Raw genomic sequence first — 27,942 nt, forward strand, 5'->3', positions numbered from 1 at the left:
AACACCTCAGGCTTCATGGACACTTGCATAGTCCCAGAACAGACACAAATGATCAAAAATAATAAAATTTAAAAAATACCAACAAACTTATCATCTATTGCCTAAGCAAAGGGAAACAGAAACCATTCCCTTTTCTGAATCGTCTGCTCACAACATAGTGAGTAGCTAACTAAAAAGTAACTGAGAAATGACCAAATCCTTCTTTGCTCACAACACTGAGAGGAATACAAGACCAATAGCCGGATGTGTTGATCTCTAGCTGCTGAGGTTGCTGCTAACGTTTCTTAGATAGCTGCTTGATACTTTGTGGTGTTGTGCTGAGGGTTGAATCCAGCTCTTCATGTGTGCTAAGTGCTCTGTCACTGAGCTACGCCCCAGCCTCCCCACCCATAGTTACATAAGTTTTTCATGGTTTTTATGATTAATTTTTGACATCCTTCTCTAAGTTTTAGATGTGGCAAGCATATATCCTGGAATTTTAGTGATCACCCAAATTCATCTTTAATTTTATAGTCTTCAGCTGGGCATGTTCACGCGTATTTATAATCCAAGTATTAAGAAGGTCGAGCAGGCATTGGTGGCGCATGCCTTTAATTCCAGCCCTTTTAAAGCAGAGACAGGAGAATCTCTGTGAGTTCAAGGCCAGCTAGGGCTGTTACACACAGAAACCCTGTCTTGAAAAACCAAAAAAAAAAAAAACAGAGAGAGAGGAGGGTTATGAATTCAAGGCCAGCTGGGAAATGTAGCATGATCCTCTTTCAAAACAAAAGAGTAGACTGGGAATATAGCTCAATGGTAGACTGTTTTCCAAATCCTAGCATGAATAATACCTTAGGTTTAATCTCCAGCACTTCCAAAAATGCTTTTAATGTAATGTATATGAATACATTTGTACACAATCGTATGCAAAGCTTTTCCCAGAGAATAAGGGTTGAAATTGTCTTCTGTGGTATACAAGCTACGATCCTACAAGCTAGAACATTTTTTCTGGTAAAGTCTCTCTAGAAACAGCGCTGCCTAGGCCAGTGGTTCTCAACCCTCCTAATGCTGGGGCCCTCATGTTGTGCTGACCCCAACCATAAAACTATTTTTGATGCTACTTTATAACTATAATTTGGCTACTTCCATGAATCATAATGTAACTATCTGTGTTTTCTGATGGCCCTAGGCAACCTGTGAGAGAGTTGTTCGAGCCCCAAAGGCCAATCCCCAGTTGAGAACCATTGGACTATAGGGACATGTGCTCATAAAAGCAAGTAGCAGCACTTGTTAGGAAAATGCACACGTTCAAAGTCCATAAAGATTCTGTGGTTTTAGAAAGGATCACCTGGTTCCATGAATGGAAAACTCCACTCGGTGGTCAGTTCACCTTGAGTAACACAACAATGTTCTTTCCCCTAACCTCAAATCCTCTAGTACTTGTGTATGTGGTCTGAGCCATGCTTTTTCCTCTTTGTGTGTGTGTGTGTGTGTGTCTATACATGTGTGTCCATATGAATATTACTGGATGGTACTATCCAGCCTATCCTTCCATCTATGGACTAAAGCCATAGAGGGTCACTCTGTATTACCAATGGCACCCAGATTTCATCGACTGATATATGCAGCTATAATGTAAAATAATGAATAGATTTATCTATAGTGAAAATCCAGCCCCTTTGGGGTGCTGTTTTTGAACTTGATGGAAATGGAATCGCAGTCCTTGTACCACTCTGCGCTGTACCACACTGACCTTTTCCCCTCCACATTATGTTTTGATGATTGATTCACGCTGATAAGATGAGCTATCCTGTGCTGATTTTCTCTCTTTTAAGACTTTTTTTTTTTTTTTTTTTTTTTTTTGGTTTTTCGAGACAGGGTTTCTCTGTGGTTTTGGAGCCTGTCCTGGAACTAGCTCTTGTAGACCAGGCTGGTCTCGAACTCACAGAGATCCGCCTGCCAAGACTTTTAAATTTTATATAGGACTGGAACCCGGGACTTCTGGAAGAGCAGCAAATGCTCTTAACCGCAGAGTCATCTCTCCAGCCTGGTGCACTGATTTTCATTGCTGCATTTTACACATCATTAATTTCACTTCCCAGGGTGAAGTGGAGAAAAATGCAAAATTCTGGGTGATGATTTGGGTAAAAGCAGGTTCTCAACTCTGTCAGAAAATGGGCTTCCGTATCAGCATCCAGCCTTCCTAACCGTGTTCCAGCCTCTCCTGCCCCGGGCAGGCCTCTCACTCAGTTCTTCCTGAGATCTGAGGTGCGAGATTTTGATGCTAGGTAGAATTCAGACTCCTGAGGTTGCTGGAAGGGTCCGAAGAAATGATCACTTTGGAGGTGTCTCACCACGGAACTCGGAGGCAGAGGTCAGGAGCTGAGGCAAGAGCAGTGGGAAACTGAGCAGTCCACGCTCCAAATCTTCAAAGAGGTCTGCAAATTCTTAGCAATGATGGAAAAGATGGCATTTCAAGAAACCCTCTGAGCTGACTTTCAGAGAATCCGATTTGCAATGGGGGTGGGAAATGACAGGGGTCAGCCAACCAGCTCAGGGGCTCCAATTTGCATATTCATAAGCCCCCATGCTGGTTGGCTGGGCTAAGCAGCCTACTATCCCCAGTAGGGTTGGATCTGACAGTGTCTTGCATTGAGAAGTGGGCAGAAGGCTCCCCCAACCCAACCACAGCACCTGGCAGACAGAAGACAGAAAACCAAAAATCACTTCCTGACCCTGGCTTTCTCTGCCCAAAGCTGGTGAAGACCTGGTAGCTGCGCTAGTGGGGATCAGACCTCCATGAGGGCTTCTTTTCAGTAAGTGATGCCCACCTTTCCTCTTGCCTCACGAGAATCCATTGTTGTTATTATTATTGTTGTTGTTGTTAAATGCTTGTATTGAGTTTTCAGATATTAACTTACCGTTATTACATTGTCACATTTGCTTCGTTTGTTTATTTTATTTTATTTTTTGCTGAAATATTTTCAAGTGAATTCCAGGTACGGAGACAGTTTATTCCCTCAGACAACTCCATGTCCAATATCTGGGACAAATGGAAGCTCTTCTTAGCTAGGGTTTCACAGCATTTCTCCGTGAGTAGGGGATTGCCGTATCCCCATTTTAGAAAAATGCACTCATCAGAAACTGCGACTCTGGGGTCAATTCATGAGGACAGAGCCCAGATCCCTCTTTCTATCCCAGACTCCTGTGCAGCCGCACAAGAGCTACACCATCTTGTCGCACGCACAACACCATCTCTGAGGTCCGGAGCTATTTTCCTAAGTCTGTACCGTGGGCATGGCGTGGGCACGATGCTCCACCTCTCTGGACTCCTGTAAAGCTGAGGGCATGCCAGGATGAGCCAAGTTCTGGGATGTTCTCATCAGTTTCCAGGGAAACAACAAAAGGCAGGACAAACATTTTCCCCCAAGCTACGTTTATCTGTAGGTAGTGTCCTCCTCCTTCCTTATGACAGGATGGTTAAGATTTTCCTTTATGGAAACTAGATGATAAAAGATTACAATATTTTAAATGCTTACTTTTGTGCCCTTACCTCCGAAATAAAATGTCAGCAATTCTCCCAGGGGTCCCATTTCTTTTCCTTTTTTCATTTTGTTAATGGTCAATGTTTATAAGTCTTGGAAATCACTCTATCAGTTGCTCCTTAAGACCATGTAAGGCATCACATTTTGTGCTATAGGAACCAGCACAGGAAGAAAAGCAACTGCAATGGGAGAGGCGCCTGTTCCCAGCCGTGCCCTAGGTGTGAATGACTACATGGTATCCTTACCTTAGGAGGCTGACTGCTGTCAGCCCTGTTTTATAGACAGAAATCCTAAGCCGGAAGGCAGGACTTGCATAAGGTCACTAGAGAGTTAACCATTCTGATGTAAGCCCAGGATCCTTGATGGCTTGGTGACTGAGAGCCAACAATGCCTCAGGTTGCCAGACTTCTCACCCAGTTGGGTCCATGCCTGCCAAAGGATAGGGCTATGCAGAAATGGCCTGGAAGTATGATCCCCTTTCCCATGTCTGCCACCAGCAAGTGCAGTTCAGAGTGGGGACAATGCAAGGGGCTCCTTGTTATGGAGGATGACAGAGATAAGATTATGCACGGAAACACTTCGGTATGACGGAAAGCACGGCAGGACTTTGGGATGTGCCCCCGAACGGGTCTTCAGTTGGCAGCTTCAGTTAGTTGTGCCTGGTATTTGGGTATTTAGGTGAGAGGCGTAGTAGGTATACAATGAGAGAAGGAAAAGGGCATTCACATAAATGCATTGAATGATTGTTAAGAACTAATCACCAATGGAGGGTCCTTAGGTCTTCTGCATAGGGAAAGACACTTTGCTCCCTATCTCTCTGAATGGAATTGTGGCTGACAACTACCAAGACACTAGGCTAGTCTGGTTGGAATATAAAAGAGTCAAGGGAAGGAATGGGCCAAGTAAAATCCTGAAGGCAAATCCTAAATTGTCCTTAGAGGAAGCCCGCAGGAGCTTTATCAAGGAAACCAGAATAAATTGTCTTGTATGAATTAGGATTTAGCTTCGGCGACAGTGCTGGAACAAGTTAATATCTCTCGGACTTCCCAAGGGGCCCTTTACCCGAAGAATCCCCAGAACCCATCTGCTTTCTCAGCTGGTTCCCCTGCCCTGGTTGGAGTATGCCGTGGCATAAATACGCACTCACCAGAGAAGGGAGATATAGCCTGAGAGGAGCTGCTCGCTCCTGAGCTGGCCCCAGGGGCAGCTGTCTCTTCCCCTTCGCTCCACTTGGGCAAAGCTTTGGGAGATTGCCAGGGATATCTGAGAGGAGGGCACAGACTCACGGGAGAAGGGCCACAGCGCTGGGGTATAGGGGAGCAGCTGGGGAAGCCAGGGCTCCAGATGTTCCTTTTCGCAGCTTGTCCATGGGCTCCAGCAGCCAGCTGCAGGAGAGTGCAACCACCTCTCCTTGTCTGTCATTTACTTGACATTCAACCTCAGTTTCATTTTATACTTTTTAACTACAGAAAAATCATATGCAAATGTCCCATTATTTTGCCAGTTCTGTTTCACATTTAAGCATGTAAACCAACTTTGCTTCTCTGTTTTTTTTGTTTTGTTTTGTTTTTTTTAACTATGTGATACAAGAGAAAAATGAAGGCAGTTTTTGTGCTTGAGACAAGGTCCCATTTGGCACAGTTGCCCTTGAACTTGCTAAATAGTGAGAATGACCTTGAACTTCTTTTTTGTTTTTTTAGACAGGGTTTCTCTGTGTAGTCCTGGCAGAACTCCCTCTGTAGACCAGGTTGGCCTCAAACTCACACAGATCCTTTTGCTTCTGCCTCCCCAAGTGCTGGGATTAAAGGCATGAACCACCACCAGCCTGTGATCTTGAGCATCTGATCCTCCTTCCTTCACCTTCTGGGTGCTGGGATTACAGATGTGTGCCATCACGCCTCGGTTTCATGGAACCCATGGCTTATGCAGGTTAGACGGGCATTCTACCAGCCCAGCCTTGAAAGTTGTTAATACACACATACACACACACACACACATACACATACACATACACACGTTAGTTGTGTGGATGTGTGTACACATGTGTGCAGGGTGCTTGCCCATGAGGACATGTGTGGGGCCAGAGATATTTTCTCTCTCTTCCTTTTCTCACAGAACAGCAAACACTTTATCCACTTAGCCATCTCCCCAACCCCTATTTAATTTATTCCTTAAATGATTATTTATTGTGTGTGCATTGGTGCTTTGCCTGTATATATGTCTCTGTGAGGATGCCAGATCCCGTGGAACTGGAGTTAGATACTTGTGAGCTGGGAATTGAACCTGGGTTCTCTGGAAGAGCAGCTGTGCTGTCCTCTGAGCCATCTCTTAGAACAGTTGTATGTTCACAACGAGACTGAATGAATAATATTGTCTTCCCCTATAAGACCCTGTTCCCAACTAGTATAGCTTCCCATACAAATCTTACTTTTTTTGTTTGTTTGTTTGTTTGCTTGTTTTTTTGCGACAGGGTCTCACTATGTAGTCTTTAGCCTGGTACTTACTAGATAAACCAGGCTGGCCTCTTACTCACTGAGACCCGCCTGCCTCTGCCTCTGTCTCTGTCTCTGCCTCTGGGGTGCCGGAATTAAAGCCATTCACCACCATGCCTGTGGCAAACTCAAATGTTAAATAAGAGCAAAAAGTTTCCAATTTTATTATTTATCAGTATTTATTCTTACTATATTTTAGTTAGCAAGCAAAATACTGGCTTCATTGTGAGATTCCTTCCATTTCACTCTGTGCGTGCTCACCTCCTCACCACCCTCTCACACCCTTCCCTCTCTAGTCCCGGGTCGTCTTTTTCTTTTAAAATTTTATTCATTTATTTATTTTACTCTCTGTCTCTGTCTCTCTCTTTCTGTTTCCGTGTGTGTCTGTGTGTGTCTGTGTCCGTGTGTGTGTGCGCGCGCGTGCGTCTGTGTGAATGTATGCACACCTGGAGGTCAGAAGAGGGCTCATTCTCCATTTCTTCATTTCAAGGCAGAGGCCATCCTCTAAACTTGTATCTCCTATTTTCTCGGCAAACCAGAAGCCTCACCCATCCTCCTGTTTCTGCCCCCTCAGAACTGAGCTTACAGGAGTTCTCAGGGAACACCTGGCTCATCACACGGGTGCTAGGTTCCAAACTCCTGTCCTCATGGTTGCTGAGCCATCTCTCTAGTCCCCTAGGTTGTCTTTTTAAAAGATTTATTTATGTGTAAGTTGTATGTATGGGTGTTTTGCATGCACTTGTGTTTTGTCTGTGCACCCTGAACCCAGTACCTGTAAAAGCCTGAAGAGGGCGTCAGATCCCCTGGAACTGGGGTTACAGATGGCTTTGAATCACCTTGTAGAAGCTGGGGCTTGAACCTGTGTCTACAGAGTTCCCACAACTAATTAAATGGCTTGGGGGCCCATGCTTTTAACACTTATATTGCATTGATACCACAATACACACTATACTACAATACTATAAAAAGACAGGAAGGAGTTTAGTTATCAAAAGAAATCCTTTTTGGTTTTTGATTTTGTTTTATTTCAAGACAGTGTCTCATTATGTAGCTCTGGTTGTCTTGGAACTCACTATGTAGACCAGGTTGTCCTTGAACTCACAGAGATTCACTTGTCTCTGCCTCCCAAGTTCTGGGATTAAAAGCAGGTGCCATTTTGCCTGGCTAAGAAAGAACTTTAAAATAAATTATATTAACATATTATTAATATATAATTAATATTATTATATATAATTACTGTCAACTTCCATGGTATTGTTGAAATTGGTGTTAATTAGCATGAAAGGGGAAAACCGAGGATACGGAATCAGGTCTATAATACCATTTTAATTTTAAAATGACACTATTATAGGAGAGTTATGCACATTTCTCTGTACACAGGGAAGATAGTTCGGGGGAAAATGCTGCAGACCAGAACGGTCCTGGTGATTGTTCTCTGAGAGACAGCATTATAAGTCTTGCCTTTTTCCTTCCCGATGCTTTTCCTTATTTGGGGAGTAAGATGCTCTCCCATTTTTCACAACCTCAGGAGAGCAATGAAGCTGTTTCTGAGGTCGTGCTAACCACACCTGCTGCAGAGCCTTTGCACACGGGAGCACTGCTAGTTCATCTTCAAACAAAGCGCGTCAGTGCTTCGGCTGTGCTTAGCCGGACAGGGGCTCTGGGTGGCATGCTGGACCCAGCAGGAGGCCGCTAGTTACCCAGCACACACAGATGTTCTATTTCCATGACTGCCTTGCAGACATGGCTGTAAACATCTCTAGCTATTGACCATATAGAGCCTAGCTGGATTTCTGGCTTTTGGCCTCAAAGTATCTCTGTTCCTGTTGCTTCATTAAACACACTCTGGCCTTGGGCCGACGAGATGGTAAGGTGCTTGCTGCCAAGCCTGGTGATCGGAGTTCAATCCCCAAGAGCCACGAGGTGGAAGGGGAGAATGGACTCCTGCAAGCTGTCCTCTGACTTCCGTATGTGTGGCATTGCCTGCTCCTCCTTTCCCACCCCAGTAAACGAACGGATGTTTAAGAAGACCCTGTGGCCCGTTGTGGTGTGCGCTACTTTAATCCCAGCATGGGAGGTATGAGCGGGTGGACGCCTGTGACTTCAAGGCCAGCCTGGTCTACACAGCACATTCCAGGCCAGCTGGGGTAACACAGCAAAATTCTGTCTCAAAACAAACAAAAGATAAAAAGCAAAACAAAACACATAGGCACACAAAACAAACCAACCCCCAGCCTCCGTGTTCCTCAGTACTGCCTTTTGGAGCACATGGACTCCTGGAACCTCAGGAGCAATACAATAATCTAAGTAGCCCAGAGAGACCTGGCAAAGGCATCTTTCTGCTAATTTTCCAAGTCATCTATTTTTATTTTTTTAATTAAAAATTTCTTTAAAGCTGAGCAGTGGTAGTACACATATTTAATCCCAGCACTTGGGAGACAGAGGCAGGTGGATCTTTGTGAGTTTGAGGCCAGTCTAATCTACAGAGCGAGTTCCAGGACAGCTAGGGCTACACAGAAAAACCCTGTCTTGAGAAACAAGGGGAAAAAAAAATTTTTTTTTTTTTTGAGACAGGGTCTGACATATAACTCTGGCTAGCCTGGAACTCACTATGTAGACCAGGATGGCCTGCCTCTGCATCCCATATGCTAGGAATAAAGATACTTTATGTCATCAACAGGGCTCTGTGACAGATGCTGAAATAAAGGACAGTTATCCTTTGCTGGCTAAGAGGGACTGATTCTAAGCCTCCCACTGGCGGGTACCAGAATCCCTAGATCCTCACACCCCCATGTCCAATGCTTAGAACACACACACACTACATCCAGGTCCTCACACACCCATGTCCTACGCAGAACACACACACTACACCTAGATCCTCACATCCCCATGTCATACGCAGAACACACACACACTACACCCAGGTCCTCACACCCCCATGTCCTACGCTTAGAACACACACACACTACACCTCGAGCCTTACATTCCCATGTCTTATGCTTAGAACACACACACACTACACCTCGATCCTCACGCCCCCATGTCCTACACAGAACACACACACACTACACCTCGATCCTCACACCCCCATGTCCTACGCAGAACATACACACACTACACCTCGATCCTCACACCCCCATGTCCTACACAGAACACACACACACTATGCCATCAACTTTAAATCCTCTCTACATTGTTTACAGTTCCTAAAACAATATGCACACAATGTGGACAGTTGTTACATTGTATTGTTTAGGGAATAATGACAAGAAAAAACTTTACATATTAAATACAGATGGAACTTGTTTTTGAGACAGTCTCATGTAAGTAGCCCAGGCTGCCCTCAAACTCACTAGGTACCTGAGGCTGGACTTTAACTCTTTAGTCTCCTGCCTCCACATTCAAGTGATTGGATTGCTGGTATGAACCTCCTCTTCTGGCCCCAGATGCTTTTACAATTTTTACTATTTTTAATTGTGTGTGTGTGTATTTGTGGTTATGTGTACATGAGTGTAGGTGCCCATGGAGACCAGAGGCAATAAATCTCCTTGGAGTTGAAGTTATAGGTGTTGTGAGCCAGCTGATGTGGGTGCTGGGAACCAAACTCAGCTCCTTGGCAAGAGCACTGCATGCTCTCAATGGCTGAGTCATCTCCCCAACCCCCTCAGATACCTTTTTTTTTTAAAGGAATATTTTCAATCCAGGCGATTGAATCTATGAATGTGGAACATGAAGATTTGCGGGACCACAACCAAGAAGATGAAAAGATTGGTAAAATCAAGTATCTACAGAACACTGGGCTCCACTGAGTACCGAACATCTATTTGATGAAACTTGGCAATCAGGCCCTCCTGGAGGTCACAGAGAGGGAGCCTGAAACCTATAACAGAGTTGATGTGTTCAGAGATGAGATGAGCTATCTGTTGCATTTTCTGAAAGGCTGGGAAAATGACAGAAGTGGGAGGAACCACTCATGCAGAGACACAGAGGGTGGAGGAAGGTGGCTGCCCAAAAATACAAAGGCCAGCATTCTGTCAGGACCATGTTCACAAGGATCCAAGACAACCTGCCAGCTGGCGGGTAGTCAGGGAAGACTTTGATTCCATGGACAGACATAAGCAGATCCACATTTTAGAAAATTAATGCCATGGCTGTGTCACTGAGAAAGCAGCATCAACCAAAAGGGAGATTATAGCACCGCATAGATAGGAGATCTCACCCCTCCTCATCGCTTGAGAAGGTATTCACAAATTTAAAATACAAATTACTATTTTAGGAGCTGGAGAGATGACTCAGTGACTTGATGCTCTCGTAAAGAACCAGAGTTCAGTTCTTAGCACCTCTATAAGGCAGCTCACAACTGCCTGTAACTCTAGCTCCAGGGGATCTAAAGCCCTCTTCTGGTCTGTGCATCTACATGCACACACACAGAGGAGCACATGCCTTCACACACACACACACACACAAAGAAGATAAATGTTAAAAAGATTTTTCATATATACATTACAGTACTCATGGTCAAATTGTCAAATTATCACAGGAAGTTAAGGAACATTTCTCTCTTCAACAGGGACAAGTTGTAATGGTCTGTCCTGTCCCTTTAAGAGACAAGTCCCTCCCTCTTCCCCCCCTCTGCCTCTCCCTGCTCGTCTCCCTTCTCCCATCTCCCCTCTCCCCTTCCATAACCCACTAAATAAATATCCAACCTCACTCTGCACGGCGTGCCTACCCGTCTGTCTCTCACCTGCCATGGCTACAGCTCATGGGACTGGTTGCCTGGCCGAGGTCTCTCACCTGCTACCATGCTCCCTGACTAGGACCCTCTGGCCCTCATGGCCTGCAGGCCACCTGGGGGCTCCCTGCCTGGGACTGGCTGCCTTTGTGGCCCACTGTGGCCTCGGGCCCTGCTGCCCACTGCAGCCACTCGGGGAACAGTGTGGTTTTATTTTTACATTACACAAACTGTTATTATTATAAATGTAACAATAATGAAGTTTTCAGTCTGCACTAATTTTCCAATTTTCCTTTTTAATTAAAAATATATTTTGAGACAAGGTCTCACTATGTAGCCTCTGGCTAACCTAGATCTCAGTATAGAGATCAGGATGGCCTGAAACTCAAAGAGATCCACCTGCTTCTGTCTCTCACATGCTAGGATTAAAGGCTTCAGCTACGGCACCCAGATCTTTATTTTAATAATTTACAAATGTCTTATTCAAACTCTCCCAATTAATCTGACCGAAGATCCTGACTTTGTTAGCAGTGTATTCCCCCATGATATCACTGCACGTACCACTGCCCTCTGCTCCTTGACATGGGGAGCTGGAGTGTCTCTACCTGACATCTGGCAGCCTGGTAGAGACTAAAGCCAAGGGTACATATCACCAGCAGGCCTACAAACCAACAAAAGAGGCGGCCTCAGATAACAGTGGGCAGAAGTAAGACAGCTCTCCACTGCCAGGAGTATGTGTATGCTTGGGCACGCGAGTGCATGTGTGCACGCATGTGTGTGTGTGATTGAACCTGGAGTTGACTGGTTCAGCTAGACTGACGGGCCAGCCAGGTCCTCCAAATCTTCCTGCCTCTGCCTCCCCAGCGGTGGGATTATAGATCCACATCGCCATAGATGGTTTTTCTGTGGGTGCTGGGGGTCCCCCATGCTTGTGTGGTGAGAGCTTCACCGCTGAGGCAATCAATCTCTTCAGCCCCTTCCGCCGGTATTTGGTTGAAGAGGGGCAAACAGGAATGGATGTTTCTGGAAGAGAAATTCATTTATCTCCTGTAGAAAACAGTGAGTCTGCTTAAGGGAGGGAGAAACCAACCTCTCAAATCAGACGACTTGGGATTTTAGCAACTAGGAGCTGCTCATGGCGTCACAAAGCCCGAGGGTACTCATCTGCTCTCCCTTGTCTGTTAGAAGCCTCTAAGTAGACTCCGGGTGGACAGAACATTTCTGGGTGGCTCTCCCGAAAGTGGCTCCCTTGTTATCTCTTCTCCCAGTTCCTGCTTTCAGTGCTTTCTTCATGGCAGGGTTCACACCCAGAAACAGCCTTCTGCATCCCCTCCTAGACCAACAGGATCCCGGGAGCAGACCGCCAGTTGTAGGAATTTAGCACTCATTTTATCTGGTTTTTTTTTTGTTTGTTTTGTTTTGTTTTTAAGAAGTCCTTTGACCTTGAAGAATCCTTGTGGGATACAAGGATTCTTTGTTTTCTGTGATTTGTAGAATTGTTTTGTTGAAGGGGTATTGTAGCCATCCCACAACATTGGTCACAAGACACCTCAGGCACACCTGAGGTTCTTGCATTACTGTGTGTTGCAAATGTTACATAATAAGGACTAAAGTCTTGAGGGCGAGTGATGTTGTCCTTTAGTAAGCCGGGTAAATTAGCTTAGGGACCTTGGTATGAGGAAGTACTTTGTGTAACAATCAATAAATAGGCCTTTGTGAGGCTGTTCGGGGGTTCAGTCCAGCAGAAGAGGCTGGACCTTCCTGATACCACATAGATCTTAAAAGTTCATCTTGGAGTGCCTTCTTCCTTCAGCCGCCCGGCCCCACACGGTGCGCCCCAGTGCGCGCCCCGACAGTCTGTCTTCAGCCCTTCCACTGCAAGGAGGCCTGATCTGAGCAGGGGCTCCATAGTAGTTGTGGAATAGATAGTTAAGTTAAAAATGCACCTTCTGGGGCTGGAGAGATGGCTCAGCGGTTAAGAGCACTGGCTGCTCTTCCAGAGGTCCTGAGTTCAATTCCCAGCAACCACATGGTGGCTCACAGCCATCTATAATGAGATCTGGTGCCCTCTTCTGGCATGCAGGCACACATGGAAGGAATGTTGTATACATAATAAGTAAATAAATAAGTCTTTTAAAAAATGCACCTTCTGGTCTCAAGGATGCAGGATAGCATTTTGGTCAAGTAGCATAATGACTCAAACTTGTTTCAGATAAGAATCTTGGGTTCAGGTGCAGTAGCTCCCAATACTTCGGCACAAGAAGCAGCAGGATTTCAGGGTCAAGGGCAGCATATAGTGAGACACTGTCTCATACAAAACCAAACAAATCTAGGGATGTGGCTCAATTGGTAATAATCCCAGCACTGAGGAGGTAGAGGCAAGAGGATCCGAAGTTCAGCATCACTCTCAGCTACACAGTAAGTTCAAGGCTAGCCTGGGCTACCGAAGACCCACCACCAGGGTCCTGTTTATTCCAACTGGACCAATGGACATTGCTGTTTTAAATGAGAACCCAGGTGACACTGTTGCTCTCGCTCCTTTTGGATGTGACCAGACTTGTTTTGACATCAACCTGCCACTTCCTAGTTGTACCAGAGCCCAGAGAAGCTGGATAAGCTATTCAGTTGGCCACCACCATCAGCTGTTGCTTTGACACAGTCTCACTAATGTGGCTCTGGCATCCTGGAACTCATTAGGTAGACCAGACTGGGCTCTAGTTCACAGAGATCCATCTGCCTCTCTCTCATGAGAGCTGGGATTAAAGGTGTGCACCGCCACATCCTACTGTCGTTATTATTTATTATTCTGCCCCGACAGATATTCCCCACCCCCAAGAGGTTCACTTTTGGTAGTTTCTCAAAGTGGTGCCCCAATGAATACGGCCTGGGAGCTCATTGGAAATGCATCTCTTCCCGGTTGCAGATTGGCTGCACTGAAATCTGGGCTTTATCAAGCTCTCAAGGCGATTCCTTTGTATATTCAAGTTTGAAAAGCATCGCTCCACGTTGTTTTCTTCCTGTCTTTCTTTCAGGAGTCTGTCCCAAGGTTCCGTGGCCCTGGCCTTCCTGAACTCCCGAGGCAGCTGATTCCCACCCCTCTGAGTGTGAGGCAGTCACTTCAGCGGGTCCGTGCACCTCTGGCTGCTCAATTCAGCAGAGCTCTCAAAGGCCCTGAGCTCCTTCAGGGCGCTCTGCACAAGCGTCCGGGGGGCAGGCAATGGATGTACCTCCTGTTTTGCTTTCTCCTCAGTCCCAGACCTGCTCCCACCTGGCAGAAACCTGCATGGAAGGCGAGAGAAGCCCACCCACAGTAGAGCTGGGCAGAGACTCCTCTTTTCTCAGTGGTCAGCTGCCCAGCTCCAGCCTAACTGACTCAGATTGGTTTTGGAATGAGCACATCCAGGCAAAGAGGGCCAGAGTAGAGACTATTGTCCGCGGCATGTGTCTCTCTCCTAGTCCCTTGGTGTCGGGCAGTGCGCCAGCCAGGGAGCGCTCATGCTATCCAGAAAAAGTCCGGGGGCGGAAAAGAAAGCAGAGCCTTCCGATGCATCAGGGTCCTCTGAAATCAGGTCCTGTCTGGGATCAAGCATCCAAGAAGGGGGGGACCCGGGTAAAAGAGCAGCTCCATCTACTGAAACAACAGCTAAGACATCTCCAGGAGCATGTCCTACAGGTCGCTGAGCCCAGAGCACCTGCGCAGGGCCCAGGAGGAACTGAGCAAAGAAGCCCCACGAGGGCAAAGCCGAGGAACAGCTCCCTGTCTAGCTCCCGGAGCATGGAGAGCAAACCCCAGCCGAGTTCTAACAAGGACATCTGTGGAGCAGTAAAGCCCAGAATGGTTGAGATACAACAGCAGGCAGAGGAGGCCATGCTCCGTCCTTCCGGACCACGGGCTTTAGTGGAGACGCTGAGGAAGGAACTAAGCAGGGCCATGTCCCAGGCTGTGGACTCGGTATTACAACAGGTGCTACTGGATCCACCAGGCCACCTCTCCCAGCAGGAACCCAGCTGCCTGGGGCTAGCATCAGAGGGCAGAAGCCAACCTTCACCTCCAGGGAGGAGTGCCTATCAGCCCCCACTTGCTATTGCCACCCTGCCTAGGAGGGTCCAGCCACAAGCTGGGGTGTCCCTGGGTAATTCATCACTGGCTACGCCTCTAGATTCTCCTATGTGTCCTGCCTCTCCGAGAGCAGTTCCCAAACCGTATCAGAGTCCCCTGTCAAACTGTCCCTTGACAGCTCTGCCTTCCCACATCTGGGAAAACCAGATTCTTAGCCAGCTTCTGGGTCGTGGGCCCGACGGCCATTGGAGTGGCAGCCCTCCCCGGGACTCGTCGCCGGCCCAAAGCTGTGCCTCCCCGGAGTCTGCCCAGCAGCCTTGGGGTTTGAGCCAGCAGCAGCTCCCCCTGCCGTTCACCCCTGTCCACCTGGAAAACCGGTCTCTCCTACCCTCTGTGAAGATGGAGCCTGGTGGGCTGCGGGGCATGGCTGACAGGATTCCTTTCTCGTCCATCCATATATCCTTTACTGCTCATGGGTGCATCATGGCCACCGCCCAGAGAAACAGGAAAACCACAATTTGAGGAGGAAGTGGGGACAGATATCTATGTTATACAGGAAATAGCTCTGTTTACCCAGTGTCTTTAAAAAACAAAAAACAAAACGAAACGGAGCCTCACTCTTTAGACCAGGCTGGCCTGGAACTCACTATGTACTCCATCCAGCTGGCCTTGAGAGTCTTGGCAGTTCTCCGGCTACTGCCTCTAAACTGGCAGGATTTTAAGTATGAGCTTCCATGCCTGGCTTCTCAGGGTTTACTTAATATGCTTTTGGCCTTTCTTCCTCATGCCTCAAAGCCTATTAGTTTCATAAGCAAGTGGAAGCCATATTCCAGGATTTAAATATGATAGGGAGGTTCATTTGCTTTATGACCCAGCAGATTCTGCTGTAACTGACTTGTTCCTTTGGGTCTGAAATGGTTTTGTTTGCTGGCTTATGAACTCAAATGGGCTTCCAAATATAAGAGAAATGCCCCCACGGAGGAAAGAACTCGATATAATTGGGCTACCAGCTGCCATTCTCCCAGGCAGAAAGGGTTAAAGGAATAGGAGGCATGACCTCCGTTGACAAACCTCATAGTCCCTAACATAGAAGGTCTGCAGAGTCCAGAGTCATGATAAACACATAAGGGACCAAGAACTAAGGCGTGAAAGGGTAGCTTCCCTCAAAGAATTGACCCCTCAGAAGCAGCTGGAGGATGAGAAGCCTTCAGTTTAAGAGATGGCTTTCCACTGGGTGGTGGGGGCACACACCTTTAATCTCAGCACTCGGGGCACAGGGGCAGACTGATTGGCTGATCCCTGAGTGTGAGGCCAGCCAGATCTACAGAGCGAATTCTAGGACAGCCAGGGCTACACAGAGAAACCCTGTCTTGGAGAGAAGAGGCGTGGGGGGCGATTGCAGCTATCTGAGATGGAAGACTGAGCATATGAGATAAGACTCCTACTCCTTGGGGAAGCCCAGGCCATCCACGCTGGCCTGCAGCAATCTGAATCTTAGTCTACTATAGACATAATTGTTAGGCAGAGCCTCCCTTCTTTTCTTTTCTTTATTTTTCTTTTTTTATTTTTTTGAAGACACTCTTTCTCAGTGTTGTTCTAGCTGTTCTGGAACTCACTCTGTAGACCAGGCTTGCCTAGAAATCAGAGCTTCCCCTGCTTCTGTCTCCAGAGTGCTGAGATTAAAGGTGTAAGCCACTACTGCCCAAAGGGAAATTGTTAAAATTAGAAGAAAATGTAGCTTGAGTAACTATTTGGTCCAAATTCTTAGGGCTGAAGAACCCCTTTCCCAGCAAGCATCCTGTAGAATTAGTGTGCCAGAGGGCGTATTTTGGATGTCGCTTTTCTTAGCAAGCTGTGGGCGGGGAGCCTCTCACTGATTGCATGGAGCCCCACCTTCAGGTTATTGTGTCTGCGGCCCTATGAATAGTCCTGTTTGCCTGGTGGCTTCAAGGCTTTAAACCCTGGGGACCTGCACCAGCCCTGTTCCTTAAGAGCTATGAGCGCCCCCTGCTGGGATGTAGCGGTAGAAATACCCTAGAGCCCAGGCTTTCCTGGAAGGCAATGAAACATTTTATTTTCCACCACTCCCTCTGTGGGCAGTAAGAATATCCTTATCCAGACTGGAAATAGGAAATTCTACCTGTCTGAACCTTTGATAGCACTGGCTTAGACTCCCTATTAAAGACCGTCCTTTTAAAAATTTTTTAAAAAATTATTTTTGTTTTTTTTGAGACAGGGTTTCTTCGTGTAGCCTTGGCTGTCCTGGAACTAGCTCTGTAGACCATCTGACCTCAAATTCAGAGAGATTTGCCTGCCTCTGTCTCCTAAGTTCTGGCACTAAAGGTATGTGCCACCACCACCTGGCCCAAGGCCCTCCTTAAGAAGACTCATTTGGGACCGAGTAGATGGCTCAGTGGGTAAGAGTGGTCACTTCTCAAGCATGAGGGCTTGCGCTGGGATTTCCAGTATCCACATGAAAAAGCCAGGCATGGCTGCACATGCCTGGAACCCGATGGCAGAGACAGGTGGGGCCTGCTTGAGAGCTTCTTAGTCAGCTAGCCTAGCTGAAATGGTGGGCTTCTGCTTCAATGAGAGATCTTCTCCCCCACAGAAGACAGCCCTCAATTCGCTAGTAAGTTTAGGCTTGCCCCTGCCTGGTGCAAAGAGGGTGAGATTTAGGTTTAGGGGCCTATCCTAAGACAGCCCTAGCCCAATCCGGGTTCCAGTGTCAGAGTACAGGAGATGTGTTTGCAATGACCCGAGACTCCCAGGGAGCATCCTGCCACCTTTTCCTCCAATTTCCTCCCCTTGCTGCCTCTGTGGACCATGAAAGCCACACAGAGAAGACTTCTTTAAAAGGGAGAAGTGTGCATTACACCATGCTGGGCAGGGTAAGAATGATTGGCAGTGCTTGAGGGTTTCCTCTGTGGCAGGTGGGCCACACAAACATGCTTCCCAACACACCGTGCCACTCTAAAAGCTCTATGATCGGTTCAAATATTTTTGGTGGCACAACCAACTGGAGGCTATTTATACACTTTCTCCCACTCAGCCCCTGCTCCACGTTAGCCCTGTTTATCTATTTATATTTCATGTGTTTTCTCGTGCACGTATGTCTATATGAGGGTGCTAAATCCCCTGCAACTGGAGTTACAGTTGTGAGCTGCCATGTGGGAAGTGGGAATTGAACTCAGCACCTCTGGAAGAGCAGCCAGGGCTGTTTAAGCACTGAGCCATCCCCCCAGACCCACATTAATCTTTTATAAAAATAACTGAAATTCTGAACTCAGAACTCCATTTGGCCCAGTGACTCACATTAGGGCTATGGCTGAGGAACAGGTATCTAAGAGGAGAGGCAGGAGCAAGGAGCAAACTAACTTGTCCAAGGTCACAAAATAGGCAAACGAGGATGCAGGATTCACACCCAGTATCTAATGAATGGCCAAACACAAGTTTTAACCACTGTACATTTTAGAAAGAAGCCACCAGAGAAGTCAGGTGACTTCCCCAGATCATACAGCTATAATAAGTGACCAAATCAGTAAACCAACTTAGGGTTTTGCGTTCCCAAATCCAGAATTATTTTCACAGCTTTTATGAACCAATGGGGCAGGGGGTGGGGTTTCCCACACAGCAGACTAGCTGCCTGGCCCATCTACATTCAGTGATTTGGTTTCTTTGGGTTAACTCGAGTTTTCTTACTGGGATTGCTGTCATACAGTTACAATTAAATGGAAGTGATACCCAAGGTTACTCATGGAATGCTCCTTAGTAGCCTCAGGACTGTCCCTGCTAACTCTAGACATTCACGTGTGCTTAGGGCAGCACCACAGAACCTCTCTGATTGTTAGAGAAGCACATTCATCTTCAGGGGGAGGGGTGGCTTGAAGTGTCATTTTCCATACGTGTATCTGACTTAGTGCTGGCCATCCCCTCACCCCTTTAACATGCTTTCATTGAACAGCTACTGGGATGGGTGTGTGGAACCGAGGTAAGATCAAGCCCTTGCCCGCAGGGAGCTCACAGCCTCAGTGGGGAAGACAGCACTTGTAGTGAAAGTTCCAGTGAGTCTAAAATCGTAATAGAGGTTTGTGCAGGGCCCGTGAGTCCTGGCTGAGCAAGGCCTAATTCTGTAAGGGAAGCTACCATAGGACACCGAGCTTCTGAGCTGCAGTTGAGCAATGGGAAGTTCTGCCAGGTGCCAGGAGGGGCACAGATGTAGCTCAGGACAAGACTTCTCTGCAGAGCAAGAGCTTTGTGTGATACTCTGCCTGGCTAGTCAGGAGACCACTGAGGCGACCCCTCTCTTACTCTATGGGAAACTGAGGTAGAATGAAAGGGAGTCCCTACCAGAGGCTCCCAAGGGCTCTGTCTGTGGCAGAGCTGTCTCTCCCACCCTGTTCTGAAAAAGCACACAGGATACAGGATGCTGTACTGGTGCCAGACAAGCCATAAGGTGTGACTTTCACACACCAAGATGCTTGAATATTGCGCAACTTAACGATGCAGACAGCTCCCAGCTTATCTGATTCATTTCCAGAAAAGAAAAATATGGCAAAATCCCCATTCGGTCAAAATAAATAAATAAAACTAAAGCAGAAACCACAAAGAACAGGCAATCATTTCTCAGAAAATCTGACACAATTATTTGATAAACTGGTTTAATATTATTATTTATTTTTAATTTGGAGTCAGGCTGGGTGACCTTGAACTTCTGGTCCTCCTGCCTCCACCTCCCAATTTCTGGGATTCCAATCGCGCACCTATAACTTCATGATTTTGTAGTAACAAAATCCACTTAGACTGGGTCACTTGCCCTTTGTCACCTCTCCATCCAAAATAATGCTGTCGTCTCTTAGAGGCCAGCACTGGCTTGGCTCTGCAGGTAGGTTCAGGACAACCTTCTGGTAGTTTTAGCGGAAGGGCTCAGGCTGCCCCCACATCACCACTCTGCTTTCTGCCACAAAGGCTGTTTTCCCTGGGTAGATGGAGAATCCCTGCTTCCACAGCCCCGTGTCACTCTGTAGGGCTGGCGCTTCCCACATGACTTAGAGAAAGTCTGATGAGTTTTACAAGTGTCCTCATGCTTGTGGAAGTGCCATCAGCCTAGAGTGTAAGCTGGTGCTTTAAGATGTTCTTTTCCTTGACACCAAAGCACATCCAAGAAGGCCTGAGCCCTGGTCACTTGAAGAAGGCCAAACTCATGTTTTTCTTCACACGGTACCCCAGTTCCAGCCTCCTGAAAGCGTATTTCCCTGATGTCCAGGTAAAGTCACACATTGTTCCAGCCGCTGTGTTTTGCCCAGTGTGAGGCAGGTCCTAGGTCTTCACTGCCCTTCCTTCATGTGATTGATGGAACTGGTGCAATTTCCAGTTCTGAGACTGTCTGGAGAAAATCATGGATCTCCTTATACTACGAAAAGGTGGGTTTCAGAATGTTTAGGCCTTTGAGCAGTAGATAATCCCAGAAGTGCATGGGAAGTTTAAGTATGGGAGGAAAATAATAGTATTGGGTGGACTCTTTGGTCTAGTAATTACTCTTTGGTGGGGACCTTATCAAAAATAATAAATGGGGCTGAAGGCATGGTTCAGTGGTTAAGACCACTTGCTGCCCCTGGAGTGGATCCAGATTTGGTCCCTGGCACCCACATGGCAGCTCACTGTCATCTCTAATTCCATTCTAATTCATGGGATCTGATGCCCTCTTCTGGCCTCTGCAGGCACTACAAGCATAGGGTGCATATACATATATGTAGTCAAAACACTCATACACATAAATATTTTTTTTAATGGGGGTTGAACCCAGGGCTTTGGGCATGGCAGGTAAGAGCTCTACCACTGGGCTATAGCCCAAGTCGAAATCTTTTTTTTTCTTTTAAAGAAAAAGATGTAGTTTAAGAAACCGAGAAAGGGAACTGCTGACATTAGAATCAACTCTGTGCTAAAATGTTCTGTGGTGTGAGAGGCCCGGGGTGCAATCTGCCAGGCTCTGTTTTCACCAATCAGTTCTAAGAATGAAGTGCAGTTCAGTTTCCACTGGTGGTGCTGGCTGCCTCTCTACACAAGTTAAGATCCCTGGACCTCAATAAACCAGGCCTCCATACCCCTCAAACCAACAGAGAACCACCTTTGGAAAGCCGAGTACAAACAAACCTACAACAGAAAGAAAAGTCTCAATATTTGGTAAAAGGACTAGCAGACACGGGTCCAGGATCGTCGACTTGGTATATTTTCCAGTTCTGGAAAAAAAAATTAAGAATCCAAGACTACTTAATGGTAAAGCATCATTCAGAAATGTATTTGACAGCTGAGTTTCTTAGAGAAAATGGATATATATATATATATATATATATATATATATATAACGTATCCATGAAATCTCTACAAGCCTTATCAATGAAAGGTCTCCTAAAGATCTTTGCCTTTCTTTATGGCTTCCTGTGTCCACCATATGGACTTCCTGATACAAAATTTGAAGAGGTCCCAAGAATTTTTAAAGACCTTGGGTATCCCTTTGCACTGTCCAAAAGCTTCATGTATACAGTGGGAGCCCCTCACACCTGGCCTCACACTGTGGCAGTCTTGGTGTGGCTGACAGACCGCATCAAGACTCATATTGCCATGAAAGGAAGCGCACCTTTATTTGATGACAGGCAGCCTCGGGAGAAGAAACTGAAGATGGAATTCTACATAATGAGTTGGTTTTGGACTACACCCTAAGATGCTCTGAGGGTTTCATGATCAGTGCTGAGGGATTTGAAGAGATGAATGCAGAGCTGCAGTCGAAGCTGAAGAATTCAGTTAAGGTAGATGCATCCAAGATGGAGTCATTAGCGCGGAAAACAAAGCACTAAATGAGCAGATCACAAGACTGGAGCAAGGAAGAGAAAAAGAACTGAATCACCTGATATCATTGAAGAAACTGAAAACTTCCTTGCAAGCATAATGTTCAAAAGCATAAAGCATACATGAGCAGTTTGGAATTACATTCATTCATTCCAGACCAGAAATTGAGTGGTCTTGATGAAGAAACTGAGAGTATAACTAGAATGTAAAACAATAAGACAGATACAGAATAAGCTCACCTACAGAATATTATTGATAACCAGAAGTACTCAGTTGCAGACACTGAGAGAATAAATCATGAAAAAAAAATGAATTGCTGCAGACTATGAGATTGCAGTAACCAGAGACCTGGAGGCTGAACAACAAATGTGGACGGAGGTGAAAGGGTGACTGGAGCACAGCTGGCAGAGTACCACAAGTCGGCTACAACAGGAAAGCTTATTCCCATAGGTGCTGACAATTTCAAAGGTTATGACTTCAAAATTACGCTTAATCCCGAAGTTGGTGGCAAATGCCTTGTCAAATACAGGGCTCAGTGTATGTACCTCTCAAAGAGCTCCTGAATGAAAGAGAGGAAGAAGTGAACAGAGCTCTAATTAAAAAGATCGGCCTGGAGGATGCTTTAGAACAACCAAACACCATGAAGACAGAGCACAAGTGTGAAGTGCAAAGGCTGGACGACCTTTACCAGCAAAAAGCTCAGGAGCTGAGGAAGAAGATGAGAAGTGTGCCAGCGAGCTTGAATTCCTGGAGAAACATCAGTGAGTGAGGGCCTCGGGGAAGCCACGGATGCGTTACGGGCTGTCCAGGTGGAATACCAAGTTGTACTACCCTCAACTGAAGAAAGGAGAAAAGTAAGAAAGAACTTACAGCGTCTTTTAGAGATGATTGCTACACATGTAGGGTCCTTGAAAAAACATCTTGAAGAACAGATTGCTAAGATGACGGAGAATATGAAAAATGCATGCCTGAAGATTTCTTGGAAAATATCAGAGATCACAGAGAAGTTTAAGAGTAACGCTGCTCTACTTAAGGCTCCTGGTGAATGAGGATAAACTAATGGTGGCTGTCTTGTACCTATCATAGACATAACATTAGCTGAAAATACTTATATCCCAAAATTATGGTAACTTGGTAGATTAACTTTTTAGGTATAACAGACCAGTTAATAAAGTACATTAGTAAAGAATGAAGCACAGTAAAGAAATGGATAAAATGTAAGGAGCTTGGGATGTAGCTCAGTGGTACAGGACATGCCTAGGATGCATAAAGACATGGGGTTGACCCCCACTCAAAATACATATACAACACCAAACTTACAACCAGACGGCTGTGTCTCAAACCCAAGTGGAAGCACATACAGATCAAGTGTGCCGGTGAGGTAAATCAAACTGCATGTTGGAACCAACCCCTGCCTGTGCCCACAGGGGGTTTCTGAGATCCACTACTCTAAGTTGTGGGGTAAGGGCTCTTATCTCAGTCATGAAATCCCTGCAGTAGACACTGACTCACATCCGTTCTGCAGCTCCAGGAGTCAGGAAACTGCTCCCTGAGCCATACCCTTACCATCCCCCTTGGTCCCTTCCTCCTCCTGTTTCTGTGGCCCAACCCAAAGTCTTGCTTAGACATATGAACAAAAGCCTAAAGGTCTAGCACATAAACTCTATTTTCTAGTGAGGGTAGGAGTTTTGAGACTAACTGCACAGGGTTGGCCAGCACCTGTGGCTCCTTTTCCTGAAGTAAAATGGTTGGTGGTTGAAGCCATTCACATTGATCCCAGGTTGAACTGGACACTGACAGTTGTGACTGCGAGCACCCCGTGGCAAATGTCTGACTTGATGAACCCCTTGTCCACACAGTTCAACCGCTGCATCACCTCCCAGATGATCAAGTGGTTCAGCAACTTCCGTGAGTTTTATTACATCCAAATGGAAAAGTACGCCCGGCAAGCAATCTCAGACGGTGTCACAAACCCCAAAATGCTGGTGGTTCTCCGTGATTCAGAGATTTTTCGAGTTCTCAATACACACTATAACAAGGGAAATGACTTTGAGGTAAGTCGATGCACTGGGTCCCCTGAGATCTGAGATGTGTTTTCTCTGAATGGTTGGCTCTCTAAGAACGTCCCTTCTGGGTCAAATGCTGGGCTCTCTTGTAGCATCTACTTCTTGCCTAGCTTTTCTGACAATTTCTGCTCTTACTAACACATGGTTGTTGTATTTTCTCAGTTCTGTATGTGTGTCAAATTCAAATTCCTTCTGGATGTAACAGGGCTGAAGAACTCTGAAACTCTTGGGCCTCCGTGAAGGTGCACAGTGGTGCCGTAGAGCCTAAGTGGAGAGTACCATGGGTAGCTGTTCGGCTGCTCTCTTCCTCTCCAGGTGCCCAGAGTGTCTGGTCACAGGCTGCATTGCTTTCTTCTTGCTTTCTGTGATCACAGGAGTTTATTGATTCCTTCAAGAGTGTAAAGTCTGCTGGGTTCCACAGCCAGAACAGGTTGGAAACTGAAGGCTATCTATAGAAGAGGAAAGGGTTAGACAGCGTGAGGTGGGCAGCACGGTTCTACCCTGCCGTGTGGAGATGGTCATTTGGTAGGCATTGGCAGCAATTTCCTAACCAAGTTGCATCTGAAAGGCCTGTGGGACATCCTGTCACCTATGGTGCTGGTTTGGGTGAAGGTCCTGGACCAGCCCCTTCCAATGGCTTTGGAAACAGGGATTTAAGTCCTTGGTATCTGAGCCCTACAGGATGGAGGGTGAGGCATGACAATCATAAGCTTGAGGGCCTACCTTCTCACAACAGGTCTAGAGAAAAGAATGCTACTACCTCTCATTTCCCTTCACGTCATTTCCCACTTAGTTACGAAAACATGCCTTATCGGTGGAACCAGTAACTCCAAGTCTCTGATACTTGCTCCCAAGACTGCTTCCCTGGATGGTCATCTAAGGTCTGGGTTTCACTAGGGAACAGGGCAGTCCTGGGCTGCAGAGCAGGAACACTCTAAGCCAGCAACAGGCATCACTGCCAGAGGGCTCGCCATGGTGCCAGCTCTTCCAGCCTCAATTCTTCCTTTTCTTGGGGGTGTCTTTGGGGATGCAGGTCCCAGACTGCTTCTTGGAAATTGCCACCTTGACATTACAGGAGTTCTTCAGGGCTGTCTCCACAGGGAAAGATTCAGATCCTTCCTGGAAGAAACCCATTTACAAAATTATTTCAAAACTGGACAGTGACATCCCAGAGATACTCAAGTCTTCCAACTATGCCCAGGAACTGTTTCGAAGTTAAGATTTAAAAAATGAGGTCAAATACAATGTCTTGTAAGGAAGGTGGAGGCAGGAGGATGGGGAATTGGACAGCCTTGGTTACACAGACAGATGATCAAACAAAATGAGAAGACTGGCCCAGGATGGCCCAAGGGTTGTCATAAATGCCAAGCTGTAGTCATGTAAGAGAGCACAAGAGGACCCCTCCCGTGGGTATAATTGCCATTTTGAATACTTGTTTCCTTGTCCAGAATCATCCAAGACTTAACCTTAACCACAGTGTATCTATCCACTGAGACTATCAGTGTATTGGTCAGTGCCACTGTCATCAAGTGCTGGGACACGGGTCATCCTGGTATTTCTGCAGCTCTACAAAGAGATTCAGAGCCAGGCGGCGGTGACACACACCTTTAATCTCAATACTCGGGAGGCAGAGGCAGGTGGATCTCTGAGTTTGGGGAGAGCCTGGTCTACAGAGGGAGTTCCAGGATAGCCAGGGTTACTCAGAAAAGCCCTATTCAAAAAAAAAAAAAAAAAAAAAAAAAGATCCTTATGCCAGGAAACTGTATGGAGGAATCAATGCTATGTAAACTGGACTTGCGCTGGGCAATTCATGTTGTCTCTCAGGATCTCAAACAGGAAGAAGCCATCCCAACAGGGCACGTGCAGAGTGGCATTTTCATCTGACAACTTTGGCACTCAGGAGTGCTTGCTTCATCATCCAAGACTTTCCCTGATGATATCAGCAAACCCAGCACAGGCTTCCTAAGGGACTGTGGCATTGCTGCTTTTTGTATCTGTCTGCTGGGAAAGTAGGTCCTCAGAAAATCCTAACAGTCCTACCTGACCTATGCAACAAGATCCCAGGCTGCCTATGCAGAGAAAAAAGCCGGAACTTCATGATGAGAAAGTCAGGAGATCATCTGGTACACCTGTTTAACTCATGGAGGAAACTGAGGCTAACACAGGCTGCACAGGGCCTCACAGGGCATAAATGGCATGGTTTGGACAAATGCAGAAGTGGAGATTTTCCTACTCCAAAATGGTTACAGTCCATGACAGAACTCGCACACATGAACAAATGACATCCATTTTTTCCCTCAGGCACCTGTAAAGCTGAACAACTGTGTCATCTAGTCAGAATCAAGCTCATACGCACTGCTGGAGGTGGGCATGCTTCAGCTTTCATAGTGCTGAATAAGGGGCAGCTGTGCCCACAGGGGCTCCCTTCCCTGCCATCAACACAGAACACACTCCTCATGTAGCTGCTCTGCCTTCAGGACTTTACAGGTGTTGTGCTGGCTATCGCTAGACATGTTAGAACGCACCAGCATCAACAATGGCTTTCCCCTGAATTTCCTGTTCAAATAGTGGAGAGAAGAAACAAAACACACTTAACCAAAATTAATCCTTATAGATTACTGGTGTTTTGGGTGTTTTACTGGGTATTGAACCTAAGGCCCCCTTCCCTCTTGCTAAGCATATGGTCTATCATTAAACTCCACTCTTTTGAGACAGGGTCTATGTAGTCCTAACTGTCCTTGACCTCCCAGAGATCTGCCTGCCTCTGCCTCCAATGTGCTGGGATTGACGGTGTGTACCTCCACAGGAGGCAAGTCTCATTTTAAACGCCCTTCAACACACCTAACTATACACAATCACTGCTCTAGTTTATTGCTGCTTTCGCAAGGCTCCCTTTGATCAAAATCAAGGAATTTTCCAAAGCTGTTTTGAACATCAGCAAGCACTGAGTAGTCTGTGCAAGGGCACCAGTTGTTTGGAAACAGAATAACTCTATCTAGAATGACTCTCTCTAGAATGATATTACATCTATTCAAACATTAATGGGAAATAATCCAAGTCTATATATTTGTCCCTTGTCTCAAACCTGAACTCCATTAGTCTGTTTTTAAAACTTGAGTCAAGCTATCTCCAGGGCAGTGAACTTTATCCTGAATACTAATTAGATGAAAACACGTCAGCTCAAATTGAAAACGTTTGTGTACTGCAGTCATGCCAGAAAGCACTCTAACCACTGAGTTCGACACAGAAGAATGTATAAACACGTGTGCTCTGCCAGCCGAGAAACTCTTACTCCAGTTTTCTGTTCCTATCAAGTATGTTTATGTCAGTGTTGGGAACTGAGGGTGAGTGTGAGCTGAGCCAGCTATTATGTTCTTTCATGAGTCAGAACACTGCCAAAGGTGTGGTCATCTTTTCCACTAAGGTGTATGTGGTTGCTTATCTCTCCCCAAGCAGACATACTCAGGATCTGGTCAAGTACTGCACAATGACAGAACCCTTCGATGGCAGACAACAGGCATGGGCTGTGGGATGTGCTCAATCATCTATCAAAAGCAGGTAGTTCAGTGACGTTCCACAGGGTAACGGTTACATTAGGAACTTAGTTTATGCTGAGCCAAGTCTATGTAGCCTTGGTTGGCCTAGAATAAGTCATATAGAACAAGCTGGCTTTAAATGAGCAAGTATTCTCCTGCCTCTCTGGGGCTTATAGGCATGCACCACCCTGCTCGACAGAAGAGCCTTTATTTCAAACATTTTTAAAAACAATCTTTTTTCTTTATTTTACATACCAATCCCTGTTCCCTCTCCCTCCCCTCCTCCGGCTCACGCCACCTTCCCTACACCCTACTCCCCGTCTGTTTCTTAGAGAGGGTGAGGCCTTCCATGGGGAGTCAATGAAGTCTGTCACATCCCTTCTCCATATCTAGGCTGAGCAAGGAATCCCTTCACAGAGAATGGACTCCAAAAAGCCAGTTCATACACTAGGGATACATACATGGCATTCCATGGACAGTGGCCCCACAAACTGCCCAAGCCACACCAACTGTCACCCACAAACATTTTCATATAAAAACTCCAGATTCAAACAGTAGGAAGCCAAAAACACCTCCTGGGCATATAAGTGCCTGAATCATATTTATTTTTCACCAAAGGAAGGCCAAAACATAAATGGCAGAGAAAAAACATATTTTTTTTTCTTTTTTTGGTTTTTCGAGACAGG

At 46.3% G+C, this 27,942-nt stretch overlaps 1 protein-coding gene and 1 pseudogene across 2 annotated transcripts; both read left to right on the forward strand.

The window, feature by feature from the left end:
• Positions 1–13,965: 13,965 nt before the first annotated feature.
• On the forward strand, positions 13,966–27,395 carry Prox2 (prospero homeobox 2). 2 transcript variants are annotated; one of them, XM_057783315.1, is made up of 4 exons: positions 13,966–15,264; positions 19,967–20,074; positions 23,514–23,708; positions 24,754–27,395. In XM_057783315.1, exons 1-4 carry the CDS (start codon positions 13,966–13,968, stop codon positions 24,937–24,939), a joined length of 1,788 nt encoding a protein of 595 aa, XP_057639298.1. In that variant the 3' UTR covers positions 24,940–27,395. The 2 variants fall into 2 exon arrangements, with proteins under 2 accessions (XP_057639298.1, XP_057639299.1); XM_057783316.1 differs by lacking the exon at positions 19,967–20,074 and having other exon boundaries at positions 13,966–14,712.
• Positions 20,823–23,913, forward strand: LOC130883103 (kinetochore protein NDC80 homolog; annotated as a pseudogene).
• Positions 27,396–27,942: the final 547 nt, after the last annotated feature.

This window comes from Chionomys nivalis, chromosome 10, assembly GCF_950005125.1.
Source record: "Chionomys nivalis chromosome 10, mChiNiv1.1, whole genome shotgun sequence".
NCBI classification, from domain to species: domain Eukaryota; kingdom Metazoa; phylum Chordata; class Mammalia; order Rodentia; family Cricetidae; genus Chionomys; species Chionomys nivalis.

Excerpts from the sequence above, each read along its gene's own strand:
- Prox2 (XM_057783315.1), top strand. The coding sequence starts at position 13,966 with ATGGATGTACCTCCTGTTTTGCTTTCTCCTCAGTCCCAGACCTGCTCC. Across the intron at positions 15,265-19,966 it reads TTCCTTTCTCGTCCATCCAT|ATCCAAGAAGGCCTGAGCCC; the intron begins ATATCCTTTACT and ends ACACCAAAGCAC. Across the intron at positions 23,709-24,753 it reads ACAAGGGAAATGACTTTGAG|GTCCCAGACTGCTTCTTGGA; the intron begins GTAAGTCGATGC and ends TTGGGGATGCAG.